The 17,916-nt window shown below is 45.9% G+C and overlaps 1 protein-coding gene across 1 annotated transcript in view; it reads right to left on the bottom strand.

The window, feature by feature from the left end:
- Nucleotides 1-469: 469 nt before the first annotated feature.
- LOC144158459 (ATP-binding cassette sub-family C member 2-like) overlaps nt 470-17,916 on the bottom strand; it is a 117,841-nt gene continuing 100,394 nt past the window's right edge. Inside the window, exons 18-21 of the mRNA XM_077689340.1 lie at nt 15,733-15,891; nt 13,881-14,047; nt 8,711-8,905; nt 470-643 (exon numbers count right to left, since the gene is read on the bottom strand). Of these exons, the coding sequence (XP_077545466.1) occupies nt 493-643; nt 8,711-8,905; nt 13,881-14,047; nt 15,733-15,891 (672 nt within the window). The 3' untranslated portion in view covers nt 470-492. The remainder of the gene's footprint in view (nt 644-8,710; nt 8,906-13,880; nt 14,048-15,732; nt 15,892-17,916) is intronic.

The following is a 17,916-nucleotide window of genomic DNA, read 5'->3' as shown; positions in this document are numbered from 1 at the left end:
TTGATCGGTTGCCAAAGTTACGAGCTGCTAAACTGTCGCGCCCTAATGTGGTAAGTGACATAAGCATCTCCTGACAATTAAGTCCTATATCGGGGCGAAATGACGAGAAAGTAGCTCCTTCTACCTAGACACAGGGACACTGCGCGCTTGAAAAAATAAAACGATACGGTGCTGGTGGTATTCACCTCTGGTTTTATTATGTTTATGCTCGTTTGAATTCAGAGCGTTTACCAAAGTGCTCTTTTTCTCGACATCAAACCCCAAATACCAGGCAAGCCACCGTTTAAGGCTTACACCTCCATTCAATATAAACAGCAGTAACGTTCGGCTCCAAGAACATCACTTGACAAGAACCAAATCACCGAATACGAATTTTCATTGTTACATTTTGTACTGACCACGTAACTGGATGCATTGTTCACTACGTACTAGCATTTTGTTGTAGAGTTGCAGCCTAAGAAACTCCACAGATGATTCGTTAGCATTTATTTGTCACAATTTTGTAGAGATAGCTTCTGAGGTCAGTCTAGCGCTGCTGATGCCAGCATCGAGCGCCATGTTGTAAAAGGCAGATGACGTGTCAGAGAGTAGTCGCTGAACAGTGTCGAATTCTCGTACCTTGCCATCGTGGAGCACGAGTATCCTGCAAATAAACAGCGAAGGTTGATAAGTTTGCATTTAGAACGAAATTGCACAAGCAGTGACAGAACTTCCCGAACAACATTGTTACACCCCTAACTTTCAATATGGTTTTAGGCTTCTTTACTCCCTTTATGACCACCTCAACCTTGCGTGATCGAATGATAGGCTCGGAGCAGAGTGATGACACTGCATCGTCCTTCTTCAGTGTTTCCCCCCTTTGTGAACGAAATTAATGAAGATATAAACTGGATTACTCCCTGGAGCAGCAGTCGCCATTCACGAAAAAGTACCTGCCAAGCTCATTTTCTCCGTATCTCCGTATCGATGACACCGTATCTCGGTTCTGCTACTTTTCGTGCCGACAACGGTGCCGGAGTTGTAATACAAACAGGCATGACGACCAAGTTCATCCTTGCATCCAAAGAGGTTTCGGACTACACTTGTTCACAAAGCTGCCAACCATGGTTTATTCGCCACCATGCATGTGCCATGCTTCTGAATAATATTCGCCGCCACTGCTGGTTAGATGCCAGACTATCTGCTGCTCCCCTTCCACAGCATGGCTTGCTCACGTAAAAACCGACTTCCAAGAGGATATGGTCGCATGTTTTTTTTGGCGTTTACGTCATGTCACGAGGGTAGTACCAATCCACATTGTTCACCAGTTCTATCTCTTCCGGCAGGACGAGCAGGCTTATGAAGCATTGAGTGCTGCCTACGCCAGGTTCGTTTCCGTGCAGCTTTTATCATTACAAGTTGTGGCACTCCCGTACAGTCACACTGTCCATGCCAAGCTCTTGAGTGATACGCCACGTAGAATTTTTTAGTACCATCTCCATGCAAATCATCTCCGTAATGGCTACTTACAAGCCCAGCCCAAGCAACAGTCCTGCACCCCACCTAGTTTTTGAACGCTGCACGGAGCTTCTGTTGTGTCCTTTAGCTTCTTCCGATCTGAATCCCACCATTCCCATGAAGTGTCACTCCCGGCGCCTTTGCGTAAATTCCCTAGACCAAGCGATGGCTAGCAGCCAGTCGTCAGCGTGTGGCCTTTTCGGCTCAAGAAGGGGTGAGCCTACCCACGACGTCGACTTTCACCACTGAAAGTATTCGCCCGCTCTCCAAGGATAGCGCTTGAGTAAGCTTTCATGTTCTAACCCTCGCCCGTCATCGCGTTCAACAATCTGTGTACGCCCCACCCAATCCTCAAAGGAGATGTCCCAGAGTACTTTGCTTTGCTATTGTAGAGTCCTACTCTCCGGCACAGAGATTCATCACTGCGGAGACGTTCCAGCGAGTTTTTTTTCTGCGCAGCCAGTGGCACTAAACATTACAGATCTGCCATCTTTTTACTCCGCAGCCCTTTACAGGCACGGCTACTCGCACCAGATCCACAAAACGTTTGTGTCCCCACACACTTTGGCGGGCACGGGGCCCATATTGGCAGCAACGCTCACCACGCTGCTTCTGCTCTCTGCCAGCTGAACCACTCTTGGGTGTGACCACCAGTCTTGTCGTTCATATCTCACGTCTCCATTAGCATTCATGTAGATGTATCATTTCGGAGTGGGAGGAATGGTCAGGGAGGCTCGGGCTTCTGTATTTCCCCCCGAAAACCGGCCAAAACGTCTGGCCTTGACACAACTACGCAAATTAAGGATCTAAAACAAATAACAAGTGCAGCGGCTGGACACCTGAATTCCTTAACGGGCATGTGCGGTTTAAAGCGTTAGGACTGCGTCATTCTACGAGAACATGCGACCGGTGTGCGAAGGATAGTCGTATTTCATTGCCAATTCACCTTGTTTTATTTCTACTTTTACTATGTTCCTTTACAGAGGGGAAATATTACCCTGTCCGTAATATTATTCAGAATGTCCGTTCGTTTGCGTGTGACGGCACTTGTAAGAGCATTTCGAATGCTACAATGAGAAGGTACGATGATTCGTTTCTAAACTTATTATTACTTCGCGTTGTGTGTTTGTAGTCGATACAGAGATGCTAGTTTAGGAGAGGTTTGTTTGGGATTGAGTTCAAAAAACAAGGACAGATGGTGCAAGATGCCACTGAATAAAATAAATCATAATCAACAATATTATTGTCGTCATCGTCATGCATTGTCCTGCACCCACTTCCCTTCAAAACACTTTCGAAGCCTTTGTGTAGCTTTTATTGACATTTCTGCAACCTATGCACTCCCACGTAAAACCTTACAGTATCTGTGAAAGTTGCCAGCTATACCAATGTTTCAAGGCCACAAATCGCTGAAGCGTACGTTTGACTATCAAGCGGAACCACAACTTTTGCTCATTAAAATAAATAACACTTGCACCAACTTCCTGCCATTATACATTTTCTTTCGCTTCAATACTTGCGCTTCTCCAATGATTTACTGGTGACCTGTTAGGACATGAGACTCTTGATCATGACACACATTCTCTGTACTCAATGAACGTCGTTTTCGAAAATGTGTCTACTTGTTTACGCAGGCGAATCACCCTCCACAGAAAGAAAAGAGATTAGACTCGGCTAACCTTGCTTCCTTGTGAGTCCGCAAGGCCTTACTAGCGCCTTATTGAATGGTTGGTGTTACGTTGCAAGCACGAAGCGTCCACTTCTGCGTCACTGTTTATTTCAAAAATGCGACTCCTTGTCGCGCTACGGCTTATCGGACGAACGGCATCAATGCTGCTATCAATTACGCCAAATCAAGTCATTCTTTACTCAATAAATTGAATTGTGTTGACTGGCCGCTAAATTGCAATTTTGCTCCTAAAGTCGCAAATGACCCGTAGTTGCTTTCATTATATTTTTTATTTGAGATACAGTGTTTTTGAATTCACGTGCCATTAGTCCCTGTGGTAAGAGTCACCACGGCGCTGAGAAATCATGAGGCGCTATAGCGTCTTATGATAAAGCGCCCCAGGCCCTATAACGTCTCACAAAAATAGTTTCACACAGCTAGAGCTGTGTGAAGCTATTTAAAAGTGTGAGTTAGTGAGTTTGCCTTGTTGCCATAAATCTATTTTCACAATCCTAGGACGACCAAAGCGCTAGGGTATTTTGTTATACCATTCGCATTCATGTACTTTTTCTTTGAAATATATTTCGATAATAAAAGGTTGCACTGAACTGTTTTATACTCGCAGTGGCGCTTTCGGAAGTCGGAGTACACTGATTTGTCGGAAATTCGAGTGAGGGAATCTGTTGTTTTGAATCTCACGCACTTCTTTATTACGAAAGTTTGCTCAGAAGCAAAAGTAAGGATGTACAAAGATTGTCGACAAGGGATGGAAAGCCAGAAGAGGCTGGTGATGACACCGCCAAATTCAAAGTAAGGTTGTACCTGGATGTCTCAAAATGTACTTGTTCTTCGGCTCTATATGAGGTCACCGCTTTAAGCAGTAATGACTACAGTGGGTGGTACGCCATAAATGTTGTTTTGCAAGCTAAATTTTCACTTGGCTTGCTAAAATTATTTCGGCATCTTAGGTACAAATGCATGCTCCTTCTATGCCATATTTTCTGTCTGCTCTGTATTGAACCTTATTTTGCCGCCTCTTGACTTCGTCGAAGTTTGAACGCCTAATCTTGCATAAGAAAACTTTTAGTATAAGCAAAGCCCTGAAACCTTTTTTCCCCAGGAACGGAGACATTCCTGCATTCAAGACATTCCATCCAATTAGGAGGTACTTATACAGTCACTGCGCTCACTGCATCTACTGCATTCAATTAGAAGTTCCCCTTGAAGTCGCTGACTATGAGATCTTTTTCTGTAGGCCTTGCCGATGCCACTTACACTTGGTACAAATAAACTAAAATCTGAATTATTTAATCCGAGCACTGTAATCGCCTTTTTTGTAACCACCTCTAGCGATACTTTCAACGATTCTGAAGCGGGCTGAAGATCTGTGATGCTACCTAAAAGTAACGTTTCCAAATGACCCAACTTTCTGAATTCCGTCATGATCAAATTTGTTCTTAGTATTCCTGGGCCCGTTGATTCTCTGCATATTCTTATGAAAAGACGTGGCATAATAACATTAACTGTGTGCTGCCCAGCAGCCTTGAATTACAGCTTTGAATTCGCTGCACTTTAAATTTGCCGTTGGTAATACGTTTGAGGAGAGACGAATTCATTTTCTCTGAGAAATTTTTCAAAAACGTGCACTTTTGAATGCCTCTTTTTTGTACGCGCTGTTCTAGCCCTGTTCCCCATGTAGAAAGCGATACCGATGTATTTGGTCGGAACTATTCGCCCAAAAAGACCGTTTTTGAAACTGCTGCTTTATCTGCACTTGCACTTATTTCCGATTTTGGGCGGGAAGCAGTGGTATGTGGTGGGCGACGGGGTGCGCTACAACGCATGCGCAGATTGCGCAGAGCCAAAGGGAAATGCGTATGGAGAATATGAGCGCGCCAGCAAGGGACAAGGCAGTTGCCGCCACCGGCCCCGCAGCCTTCGCATCTTGCAAGAGTCCCGCGGCGCAACGTGAAACACAAGGGCCTGCTTGTTGAAAGGTTAAATGGCGTTGGCTTAATTGTTTAGGGTGAGTACAAAGGCCATGTGGTGCCTTCGCTGTTTCAGTTATTTAGCATTTAATTAAAACAGTGCTCTAGCATTTTATTACAAGCTCTATAGTTGTGTTCCGTCAAAAAAAGTGTCGTGCAGCATATCAAACTACACCGAGCTTTGAAGGCAACGAATGAGATACGTGTGGTGCATGAAATTCTTGGGGCCCTATATTTAGTATTTTCATGAACGTTATTCGTGGTACTGATGTTTTCCGCCATTCCATGGGGGTGCTCGTGCATGATATCAGAAATGTGATTTTTCGCTGTGGTTGCAAAAAGGCGGGAAAAGTCGTTGGCTGGTATCCATTGCTTCGCAGTGCAGCTAGCACCGCTTGAATGTTGCACTTTTTGGCATGCTTGCTGTCTGGCTTTGCGTATTCTCTATTAGAGTATTCGCGTTATTGTTACCAAGCGTTGGATCCGTCGCAGCTGTTCCAGCGTGAAACGCAATTCCTTTGCTTTGAGGATAGGCATCTTGTAAGCTGTTCTTTCGAGTGATCCTACGCAATTAGTTGGCTAATCTGTGTTTGTGGTTTGGAAGGAAGGTGTTTGGTTAACGCATTGGGGTTATACCATGCGGACAATCATGCACGAGTTTCGTAAAGTCGTGTTTAAAACAAGACCGCCAGCCCTTGAATCACGTGCGGCGGCATATCGCGTGCATACTGCGGTAGCGCTACAATCATATGTGCAGATGTGGCACGCCATGCTTGCGTAGCGCAATTATCACGTTTACTGCGACCGTCGCGAGCGCCGAAAGCTGCTCCTCCAGCAGGGGTGCAGCAGAATTCATGTCTCGACAAGCACCTTCACGTGGAGCACGCAGCAGAGCGTCGCAGGTGTAGCGGCGACAGCGGGGCCTCGTGAACTGCATGCAGCTAAGATGCGCAGTTCATCTATCCACATGTGTACTGTTGGAGGAAGGACGCCCGCTTGCTAAGAATAGCTGGGTTCTTTAGACCCATTGGTTCAATTTGCGCATTTTAGAGACGATAGTCTTTCTTGGGTACTTAAACCCGGAAATTTCGGCCTGTCTGTACGTCTGTTTGTCTGTCTGTGACTCGATTCAGCCACCCGGTCAAAGTGAAACGATATCTGCCCAATAGTCTGATATACTTATAGCCGAATCTAAACGTCCAGGTCTGGTATCAATATCAATGTTCAGCGTTGGACGGTTGGCTTTGTGTGGCTCCAGTGCATTTTGGAGGCGTTTAAAAAGCGTTACTCTTCAGTTTAAGTTCTCTTGTCGTCACGACCCAGTAGGCTGAATCTAGTTGTTTTTGGCCTGCCTATTTTTTTCACAGTAATGCCCTTTGGGAGATGGACGTCGTCACTGCTGCCAAGGCAGCGAGACAAGATGCCGTAAACAGTACAAGCAAGACAATCCGGGAACGGTGAAGAAATTATTCAGTTTTCACTAATCATTAGCACGCAGAATTAATACGTGTTTTGTTTGTGCCTGTCACACCCGATTCAATAAAATATTTGTAGTGATTATCCTTTTATTATTGAGGAGATGATGCGGTGCTAGGATGGCTTGCTATGCGCTGGACTCGTCGCCCACTGCACAGTCATTCTATTGAAATTCTTAGGTTAGAGGGAGAGCCAGAGGTGCGTAACGGTGTTATATTAGGCGACTTATATACAGCTTTAATAAGCCAGCAAAGGCATTTCAATGGCCTCCCAGACGACCAGTTTTAAAGCGGGATTTCTCAGGAGTTGAGAGACGGCCTTTATGCTGATTCAGTAATGCATACAAAACGTTATTTACCTAATTTTACAACTCCTGTTTTAAAACAGCATTTTCTCGACGTTTACGAGACCAGATTTAGAGCGTATAGAAAAGGTTGAGCCAGCCGGACATTAGCAGAGGCATGACACGTCTTCGAAACGATGCAGGTCTTCTGTGAGTAATGTGGAGGTCATTTTGTTTGTCTGGGATAAACGCGGCATTTACGTTTTGTAACTCTTTTGTTCTAACCGGATTATAGTTGCCAACAAGGTTGATAACCGACATTACAAGAACACTCGATAACCCGACGTCGCAACTACCGGATCTGACTTAAGGTTACAAAACAGCGCCGTTATTCTTCTGATTTCCCGTTGACCCGCTATAGGGTGCCAAGCATTCGTCATACAAAATCACTCCCTGAACAACAGTGGGAGTAGTCATATTGGGTGTGTAATGCCATCACTTAAATCCAACGGAAGAAAGGATTTGAAGAGGAAACTTGGATAATGGAAGAAAAGGAGGCACAACAAGGCTTAAACAATGCACAAAGAACAGACAAGACAGAAGCTTAAATGAAGATTGAAAGAAAGGAAAGGAAACGAAACGAAGGAAGGAAATTATGCGTAATAAGGTGACGTCCTGTGTTTGAAGTAGCCCCAAGCGACATAACCTCCTGATTTTATTGATTGATTGATTGTGGGTTTTGGCGATGAGGCGCGCCGTAGTGCAGGGCTCAGGATTAATTTTGGCCACCTGGGGATCTTTAACGTGCGTCGAAATCTCGAACACATGGGCGTTTTTGGTTTTTGCTTCCATCAGGAAAGCAGCCGCCGCGGCCGGGAATCGAACCCGTGTCCTCGTGCTCAGCAGCAGAACGCCTTAGCCACTGAGCCACCGCAGAGGGTGACATAACCCCCCGTCAGTCAGCTTCCGCCGGTTCTTGATGTAGTGGTGCATCTGACTGAGTATTCGGTAAACAATATAGCTCCATTCTGTATAACCTCAAGCCGCTAATACGTCCTTTTCGGTGATACCGAAGCACTAAAAGGATAGCATAATGAAACCTACCTCAGTTCCTAAGTCAGCTCCTAACACACAAGCAATGTGTTTTTAGCTGGATGTACCTTATTGCACTCAACGACGATAAATGGTCGAACAAAATTCCGCAATCTCCACGAAGTGAATGATGATGAGAGGGGCGAAGCAAAAATGCTTATCGGTAAAACCGTGAAACATTCGCCCGCATATAATATAAAGACTCGACACGCCAAGCTTTCCACCGCTCCGTTGACAAGCCTGTCGACGACGTCGATGTTTGTGGTGGTTATGTAGGGGTTGTTTTGGACGATGAGAATCTCCATGGGTAAGTTGGCGAATTCGGTGTGTGACATTTTAGTCACCTTGGCCGTCGCCTCCTCCAGAGCATCTTGTGTCGTGTATCCCGGTACGTGTCTTCAGCTCGCATGCTAGGAACGACAACCTCTTCTTCTTCCTCTTCTCCTTGTTGGGTAGCAACGAACGCGTTGCACGTTTTGTCCTCTTCGGCCAATCTTTGGTTGGCCAATTCCTAGGGCGATCCTGCCACAATCATCATCATTGTGCCGTGCCGTATACAGCAGCAACGAAGGACGGGACAGGGCCCGAGCAAGAGGAGCTCCGCCCCTAAAACATCCGCCCTCAATATTTATCATAAAAGCAGAGGCTGGGGGAAGTACCAAGATAAATGTGCTTTGTTAGTTCAGAAATTCAAATAAGAATCACCGGTCGCAATCGAGGACTGTGTGGAGCCGATGTGCGATAGTGAAGAGTGTGCAGTCCGCGAAGGCCTCCCTCAGAGCCACTTGAATAAAACGATCCGTGTCACCGTCCATCTGCGATGTGGCTTCGTCGAGGAGCAGAATCTTGCTCCCCCGGAGCAGGGCCCGGGCCAAGCAGACCAATTGCCTCTCGCCCACACTGCACTCGAAACAGTAGGGAAGCCCCATTAGTCACTCCTTAGTCGAATTGAGAGTTGGTTTTTTCAGAAAGAACTTCATTAAAAATGTCCAGTGTTAGGGCAAATTATGGCAAGGGTAAGTCGATCGAGCTACAAACGGCTAGATTCCGGCTACCAATTCCGACAGGAAGGTATATTAAAAAAGAGCGCGAACATCGTATGGAACCCACTCGTTGGAATACAGTATACCTGATCTTTTAAATATATGTGCGCAGCGGAAATAGCACGTGAGTTAAATGCAATTGCTACATTTAAAAAAACGTGTAAAAGCCCTCTTGCCAATAATTGCCATGTATTTGTACATCCTGCTCTGTGTTCAGTTCCTTTTTATGTTTTTTTTCTTTCGTAATTTCTTTAATGTGCAAACCTGCGTCTCTGTTTCGAGGTGTGCTATCAGGTTGCTTAAACTGCGCACGTTTGATGGCGTGCAATGGAATAATGGGTTCTTTTCTTGAAATGTTGCATAGCGATGCAACCATACCGGAAGCGAAGCACAGACAGGTGTCAGGTAGTCGTCTGTTGCCTGGCTTACCTTGGCAGCAGTGTCTATTTTCCTGTGGTATTCTGAAAGTAGTATGACTGTAAACATTGTCTGTCAGAAATAAATTCATAAAGGGAGAAAGTGGATGTTTAGGTTGCGTTGAGATACAAATTTCTTTTGATAAGTTACTGGGTTAGATATATATTCCAATAGAGAATCATTTTAACAAGTTGTGAACAGGATGTCGTCTTCGTTACAACGTAAGTAAAACGAATGATCTGTATCCATTGGTCGGTGTAAGTGACAGCAGCTGTTTACAAACGAGAGACAGGAGCGTTACACACACCCAATATGTGACTGCTGGCGAGCTATGCATAACTATGCATACAAGGTGGATGCATGGTGTCTTCTACTTCATAAGCTTACGATCCCACAATATCGATTTATTATTGCTCCGGTGTTCTACGCAATAAATTTATCACCCAATTATTCTAAAATTTGTGTTGGCATCAATATATGAACTGATAATAGTGATCCCAAGTTACCACGTGGTGTAATCCCATCCCCATCAATAAACCATGCTCTACTGCGAGCTCCGCCGCACATATGACGTCGGATTAGCGGCTACTTTCATGAACTGCTGCCTAATACTGGATAGAAACTGACATACGGCAACTGCTCTGCCAGTTTATTTTCCTATTCTATTCCTAGACGGTTTTTATAAGACTTGTTAATCTGACTCTGGAGGACCAAAACATTATAAAACACGCCTGAACAAAGAAGGAAACGGGATCTTTTCACAGTATACTAATATCTTCGGTCGATCGAAAAAAAGCTCAGCATTTTCGGGTGATTTCGTTGAACGCGTATGCCTATTATCGTGATTCCGCGGAGCGCGATTGAAAAAGACAGGTTCGGTGAGATGACCTTGTCGGGTGCGTTGGTAGCAGCTGCGTAACGCAGAAGAGGCAAGAAACGCCCTTTCGTTTTTTCTTGAATCTGTGTCACGGTGTAGCCTCTTCAAAATTTGAAACACACTAGCTCTCGCACGGTGTAGCTTATTGTTTTTTTTTTACGTATATGTCTCACACCCCCGCTTTTCATTTCGGTGAAGCCGATTTACTCGGCGTCGCTCCGGGGAAACTCCTCGCTACCGTCGCCAACTCTCACAACGATTATCCCAAAAGTTTTTCCTCTCACCACCACCGATGCTTCTTTCGCAAGTTGCCCAGTCGGCTGACAGTGGCGGTAGCGCCGCTATCAGATGATTGTGGAGTATCAACCGCAGTGCGAATGTGTGTAAAAACACCCGAAAGCCGCGGTCACCGACGCCGCCCAGAATGTAGCCGCGGCCGTTGTCGCCTCAAAATCTACCTCGCCCACTAGCGGTGGGTCGTTCCCGGTTAAAAGAAGCCTGCCCGTTGGAACCCCGGCGTTAGCACATAATTATTCTGTAGTTTCAAAGCCATTGCGAGCGACATCGTCGCGTCAGGAGCCCTCGTTGACCGGCTGGTCATAGTTCGCCTGACGGAAGAATAATAAAATACGTCAGTCTCGCTACATATAAATTCGTTCTCACTCCCTTCGCGGGTTTATTTCACACCTAATTATGCGTCCATCCCTGTTTTTCGGTTTAGGCATGCTCGGGTAGGGGGTGGAGGGAGTGGGCATGCACGCACAGCAGGAATTTATGCCGCCACTGATGACGTACACGTTTTCGTCGTGGGAGATTTAAACGTGGGAGTCTCATGGATCAATGCCCCCGCTCAGCTGTCGTCCGCAATCAAGCGGTTTGGTTCTGGGTTGGTTTGTTGCGCAGACAATAAGATGCCCGCGAGCGGGTAGTGATAGGGATACCTACGTGTTTGTCTGCTAGAATAAAGGTCGAGGCCTTGGTGGTGTTAACTCGCTATGGGACGGACGCATGCGGTTTGCTTAGAGGAAGAAGAGCGGAAACCGAAGAAGCGTCAGCCCCAAAAGAAACGTGAATAGGCGAGAAAGCAACGAAAAACCGCAGCCATTGCCAAATAAAGTTACACCTGCTTGAGTAGGTGAAAATCCCCTCGCCGCCTTCCCCTGGTTTAACAGCAACTGGCCGACTTGTAACGCTGACGGGGGCCATTATCACTCGTTCAGATTAAAGGGCTTTCAGAGCGACATGGTCGACAGTGTCTTTCACTTCTAAGCACCCGCTCATGACCGGCATGACAGGTTAGGAGTGGATAATGAGAAGGGGCGGGCAAGGGGAGCGAAAGGTTTCATGCCCTTACTGACGACATGTCCGTTTTGTTGGCGTGAGGTTTAAACGTAGCCCTCAAACAGCCCAATGCGACCGGTCCGGTGCCCTAAGTGGTAGGGTGGATTGGGCTGGCGTGTTACACAAACAGTAAAATGCCTACGACGCGTTAAGGAAAGAGACAGCTCTAGGCTTGTTCGCTAGGGTAAAGCTGGGGTCTTTCCAAGTTTCATGCAGGTATTTCGCTAGGAAATATGCTCAGTCATACAATACAAAATATCTCTTTTGTTTAGCGCACTCCGTGGATGGCATGCAGCTTCGCAGGCCATACTTATTGACAGAGTAGAAGGGCACTAGAAGGGCAACGCATCGCAGGCGTTTCTACCTAAGGCATCCAGAACTCCAACAAAATACCCATTCCAACTTCGCACAACACCTTCACTAAGTTTTTAATAACAACATTCACACCAGGGGCTTTCTGACGTTGAGGCCACTGAATTACGGGCGTTGCCACAATTATTACGAATGATTTAACGTGATGGGACAATAATACTGCGAAAACTACCTTACACGGCTCACCCTCAATGCATCCGCACTGTGGTTTCAGTTTAACCCCAGGATCCCGAAGTCATGTGCCCGTAGCTAGGGTTTATGTCCAGGGGTGGTATTCTCGTAACTGTTCCTTTTGAAAACGTCCCTTTTGAGTCCCTTTCATCGTGACGTACTTCCGGTTAAGCAGTGGGCGTTCACAGTAGGTTTGTTGCGATTGCGTTACGTCACTTCCGGTTGTTTGCTTTTAGCCAATCAGGGTTCGCCAAAAGGGACACTTTTGAAAAAGACGCAAAAGGGACAAAACTTGAGAATACCGCCTCAGGTGTCAGGGTGCTCTTGCGTTTAAGCCTGTTGTTAACATCTTGCCTGGTAATTAGGAATTTCTGAGTGCCGTAGCGAATCTATTGAGCGTATAAAATACACCGTTATTGCTGCGGACACTGCCACCGCATAGAATAGGGGTTGGTCTTTTGCACTTAGTGGGCAGCACTTCAGCGCCTCCTTTCTAATTTGAGTGTCAAACTCCGTTTTACAAAATGAACCATAGGCACACGAGTGGATGGAAGAGTGTGAAACTCGAGCGCAGCAGGAAATGAATGAGGCTAATAAGAAAAATGACGTAAGAGCAAAATCTTAGAAAATTCCTTGGGAGAAACGCAGACGGGGAGAGTCTGACAAGGGAGCAGAGTTTGAAGCGAATTGACGCTGTACAGACGAACATACCTTTGACAACTAAGTAAGTTATTTAGAGTTTCTAAACGTGAAGAACGATAGCAATTTGATTGATTGATTGCAGGGTTTAACGCGCCGACGCAACGCAGGCGATGAGGCGCGCCGTAGTGGAGGGCTCCGGATTAATTTTGACCACCTGGGGATCTTTATCGTGCGCCGAAATCTCGTACACACGGGCGTTTTCGCTTTTCGCCTCCATCAGAAAAGCGGCCGTCGCGGCCGGGAATCGAACCCGCGACCTCGTGCTCAGCAGCGCAACGCCTTAGCCACTGAGCCACCGCGGCGGGTAACGATAGCAATTTGGCCTAGGCTGAAAAAAGCTTTATTTGGACCTCGTCGGGTCAAGCTGTTTCCTAGCTAGTGTTGACAGCCACCATAAGGAAGAAAAAATAATTTCTATAGGTGTTTATCAGGTACTACGCATTCCTATTTTTTGAAAGGCTAGTTGACACCGGTTATTTGGCAAAAACAATATTCTGGCACACTGTTTATAACCTTGAGCATGCGTTGCACTGTCTTAAAAATGCTAAGATACAAGTGATCATCAGTAAAACGAACTTTCCTTCCGCTCAGTAAATAACCTTAGCTAAAATTGGAAAGCATATCTCCTACACAGTGTTGCGCACTAACTTGGCCGCAAGTCTATCGCGCAAAATTTAGAGGTTCTCAGCATGCAACATACATTGCCGACATGTGCGTTTAATTTCTGCATATTCTTGGCTGACGCCTAGTTTCTTCTAGGAGAAGCAAGGCATGGTGCATTGAGAGGAGGCTGGCATTTCGAGAGACCAAGGAATTCTTACGGTTTCCCAGTCCCTTCAGTAAGAGCCCCCATACTACTGCGTCCTAGCATGTGCCAAAACTAAACATTACAGCATGGTACATTTCAAAGCACCACTTATGAATGGTGCTAATAACTTGGTAAATCAGTTACCTGAGGTTGGTGCCGCCATCAGTGGTCTCGAGAAGTAAACCTCTGGCGTCGCTTGACACTAGCGTGGCCAGATTTGCTTTTTCAAGGCATTGCCACACTTCTCGATCAGAGTGAGAATTTGTGGGATCCAAGTTCAGGCGTAGGGTCCCTCGGACCAGACTAGGATCCTAAAAGTAAAAAATCCCGCTTAGGTATGCTCTTGAAAAGTCATGCCCTGAATTATTGTTCCTAGGTTTCGCTTCTGTGACTTGTGTCACACCAATGCTTGAGCCCATTAATGAAACACCCATATCGTTATAGATAAATGGCACGGGATCTATGCGAGGGCTGCAGACGCATAGCGGGGGTTAAGGTCAGTTCTTTGAATTGTACTGTGACACAAAAAGAAGGCAATTTAAGACCAAGTCAGAGCACCAGCTACAGAGACAACCGCTTCATCAAACAGTTTTTTATTTTCAAACAACCTTCGGAACTATTTTACTGGATCCAACGAGGTTACCCGCCATCAGTGTTTGCTTATTGGTTTCATTTATTTTAGAAAAATCAAGCTATCAATTACAAGTACCGTAGCAGCCCTAAACATGCGGGAATCCCGTGCGCCAACTGTAGCCATACCTTTCTGTAAGGCGCGATACAAAAATTTGACAGTACACACACGAAAGCAATAGTAATGACCACTTTCCTCGGCCTTAGGCGTGCTTACTATCTATTTGATACTGGCGAAGCCACCAACGAATAATTGCCACAGTCCCGCCTTAAGAAGCGGGCAGCCCTACGTGTACTTTGTACGTCCGAACAACCTTGAGTTGTTTCAATGAAATCTTAAAGTATCATTTTTAATACTATCCAATGTAATAGATCGCATAGACATTGCGGTGCGTGCTTAATTTGTTGCCGCCAACAATGTCACTACTATTTCACGACGAGCATGGCTTCTCGCGTCCGTAAACATACTTCCGTTCCCCTAATACTTCCAGTTCGCCTAGCCTTAAAAAGCGATGCTTTATAAAGCCAGGTGAACGGAAAATGCTGCGGTTGCGAGAGCGCAGAACGCTCCTTTGGCGAAACATCCTGCGCGTGCGCGAACGAGTAGGTTGAACACAAGTTAGAAAGGGAAAGAGATTTGCTGGGTGTATAGTTGACGTAACTACACTGTCGGACCTGGAGTGGGAACAGCGCATCGGAGGGAGCTAAAAAGTGTCCCCCAGCAGAGCGCTGGCGCATGGAGGTTCAAGCACAGCTCAAGCTACAATGGCGATCAGTTGCGCCGGCGATGCAGGGGAGATTCGTCAAAGTGGCAAGCGCAACCAACGGCCGCATGTTACTTCGAAATGGGTAGGCCACGGGTAAACACTCGCCGCACGTGACAGCTTATCTGGTTAGCGATCTATACTGAGTGAATAAGAGCATTTTGGTTGAATACCCTACATATCTGACGCCGACGTATACAGCGTGCCGTGCTACGAATGCCGGGATTCCTCTTAACAGTCACGTAGGAATGCTTACCCACAAAGCTGCGCTAAATTCCACCCTAAAATGGATATTCGTTACGTGTTCAATGACTGCGAGCTTGCGAACGCCAATGTTCTAACTCCGACGTGCGCAAAAAAGGCTGCAGCGCCTCCCGAAATAGCGCATGGTATTAAAGCAGCCGCGTTTCGGCCGTACATGCTAGTCTTCTCCGAAATTGAAAAGAAACAGTGTCACAAACTACAAATGCTCTTTACGAGATTTCGTAACTGTAGAACGCCTCATTTTTTAAAATTTGGTACCATTTGCGGAACTCGTAACTTAAATTATCCGCAAGCAGAAGGCTTGCCAGAAGGTGGTTTGTAAAGTGCCGCTTTCTCACCTGAGGAATGACGGTGAGGCTTCTTCGGAGCACGCGCAGTGGTACATTCGCTATGTCGACACCATCGATGAGAATTAGGCCCTCGGACGGCCTGAGCATGCGAAGGAGGGCGAGCACCAAAGAGGACTTCCCTGCTCCCGTACGGCCAACGACGCCAATCTGAAATTTTCAGTCGCATAGTTTCTCATAAGTTTCCCCCAATAGAAAGAGACTTACGGTATAACGAGCGAAACGACACGGAGTTGCATATACATTGCCCAGGCTGCTGATGCTTATTGCCGTGCCGAATTATTAATTTAATCGCCCACAAAAGCTGACCTCTTGGTGGAAGTGTGACATCATTTTTACCTTCACTTCCGTTCCTCGCATCAGTTTGACTGCTACCAAAGCCGTTGGATGCAATTTTCATGAACAGCGCTACAGGATGTCCCAGGCACGTTCCAACGGTCCCCTTTGAAAAACTACCCAACACGAATGGTAAAAAGGGCATGTTTTGCAAAAGCTTTCAATTTAGAAATAAAAGAACATATGCAAGGAACAACGTCATAACCTTCTTCATACACTGGCCCGGAAGAATACAATTATACTTTGTGATTAGCCCCGAACCCTTCTATGGATTGCAGAAACGATGCGTATCTTGGGGCGTTGTGTCCGGGGGTTTTTCGAGCACTCCACTTTTCGTTTCGTCTCCCTCAAGTGGTGGGCTAGATCCCCCACTAGCCCAACGTCCAACACCATTTTATTGCGTAATGCCTTCATGAAGTCTAGCAAATTATTCTTGGCCAGAGTAAGTTGTTGCAAAGACACCACAATTTTATTGGGCATACTTCTTGTTCCTGAATTCTTCATTTTTGTCTGTTTGGGCAAATAATTCTAGACTGCGTATATCACGCAGCTGAGTTTCTGTTTGAAGATTGAGTATCCAAAGCACCAAAAAGACACTGTGGTGGCCCAAAAATTTGTTAGTAGTGCTACCAAGCACCATTTTAGAGATTCGGTTGTTTTAGTAGTTTCTGTTATTCTCGTGGAAGCGAAGAATGATTCAGCGCAGGTCGCGGCATAATTTCTGGTGCACAGACCAGCGCTTTTAGTCGTTCCTTCAAGTATGAAAAAGTGGCGAGAGCTAGAGGTACGACGAGCACGCAACAGCGCTCTATGATTTTCCAGCTGTAGGTTTTCAGGTACAGAATGTTCCTTCTGTTGCATTTTTTATATCAATCCGCTGTAGAATGTCCAAACTGGCAGGAGCATATGTAGCCGTGACACTGTTCGTGCGAGGGCACTTCAGCACAGGGAACGCTGCGAAATGTAAAAAAAAAAATCTTTCACCTGTCTCATAAGTCTACGGATGCCGGTGGAGCACAGGCTTTGCATAATTCTGGGTCGCTTAATGTAGGTCTGCGTGGCCACTGCAAGATTTTTACTTGTAGCGGGGACTTTATTTGCCACAAATATCGTTTGTTCTTAGCCTTGCTTGTGGTCAACGCGTAATAAACACTAAATGCGAGAAACGGTAGGCATACACAAGATAAGCCGTTTCGCCGTTGTTTTTCTTTTTGAAATAAACTCGGGTTGACCCAGTACACACTAAGAAAAAAAGGAGTTACTGTGACCCTCTTTGGGGGGTATTTACTTGCCACAGATTTGACTCTTCATCGACCCCCTTTCGCAGAGTCACGCTACTCTTATTAAAAGGGGGTCACACGGACCCCGTCACAGTAGTCACAGTAGAATATGGGTGACTACCTCCTTAGAGTCAGCACTGACTGCCACGACCCCATCTAAAGAAAAACGAGAGTCACGGGACTCCTGCCTGATGATCATCGCGACCCTGTAACAAGAGTTGTGAGGACGCCCCTTTTCAAAGAGTCCCGTGATGCTTATGGCGAAAGAGTCGTGGAAGTGTATGGGTGACCTCCCAGAGATGGTCAGTAATACTGCTGGTGGAATCATTGCAGTATACGTGCAAGTACAATTTTAGCCCACATGCATGCAGCTTCATGAGCAGTTTCATACAAGTATAGCAAAGCAAACCAAAAGTATTCGAAAATTATTTTATTAAAGACGAAAGTGATACACATTTGAATGAAAAGCCAGCTTAGGGTATCACAGGTTTTAAATTACAAAATAACCAGCAAATAGCCTAAAAATACAGATACACTAAGCATGTTTTATTGCTTGCTA

Source organism: Haemaphysalis longicornis, unplaced genomic scaffold, assembly GCF_048455015.1.
Source record: "Haemaphysalis longicornis isolate Haplotype H1 unplaced genomic scaffold, Haemaphysalis longicornis Haplotype H1 scaffold_10, whole genome shotgun sequence".
Taxonomy (NCBI): domain Eukaryota; kingdom Metazoa; phylum Arthropoda; class Arachnida; order Ixodida; family Ixodidae; genus Haemaphysalis; species Haemaphysalis longicornis.
The sequence above is the reverse complement of the archived record's forward strand: the minus strand, read 5'-3'. Positions and strand labels throughout refer to the sequence as shown.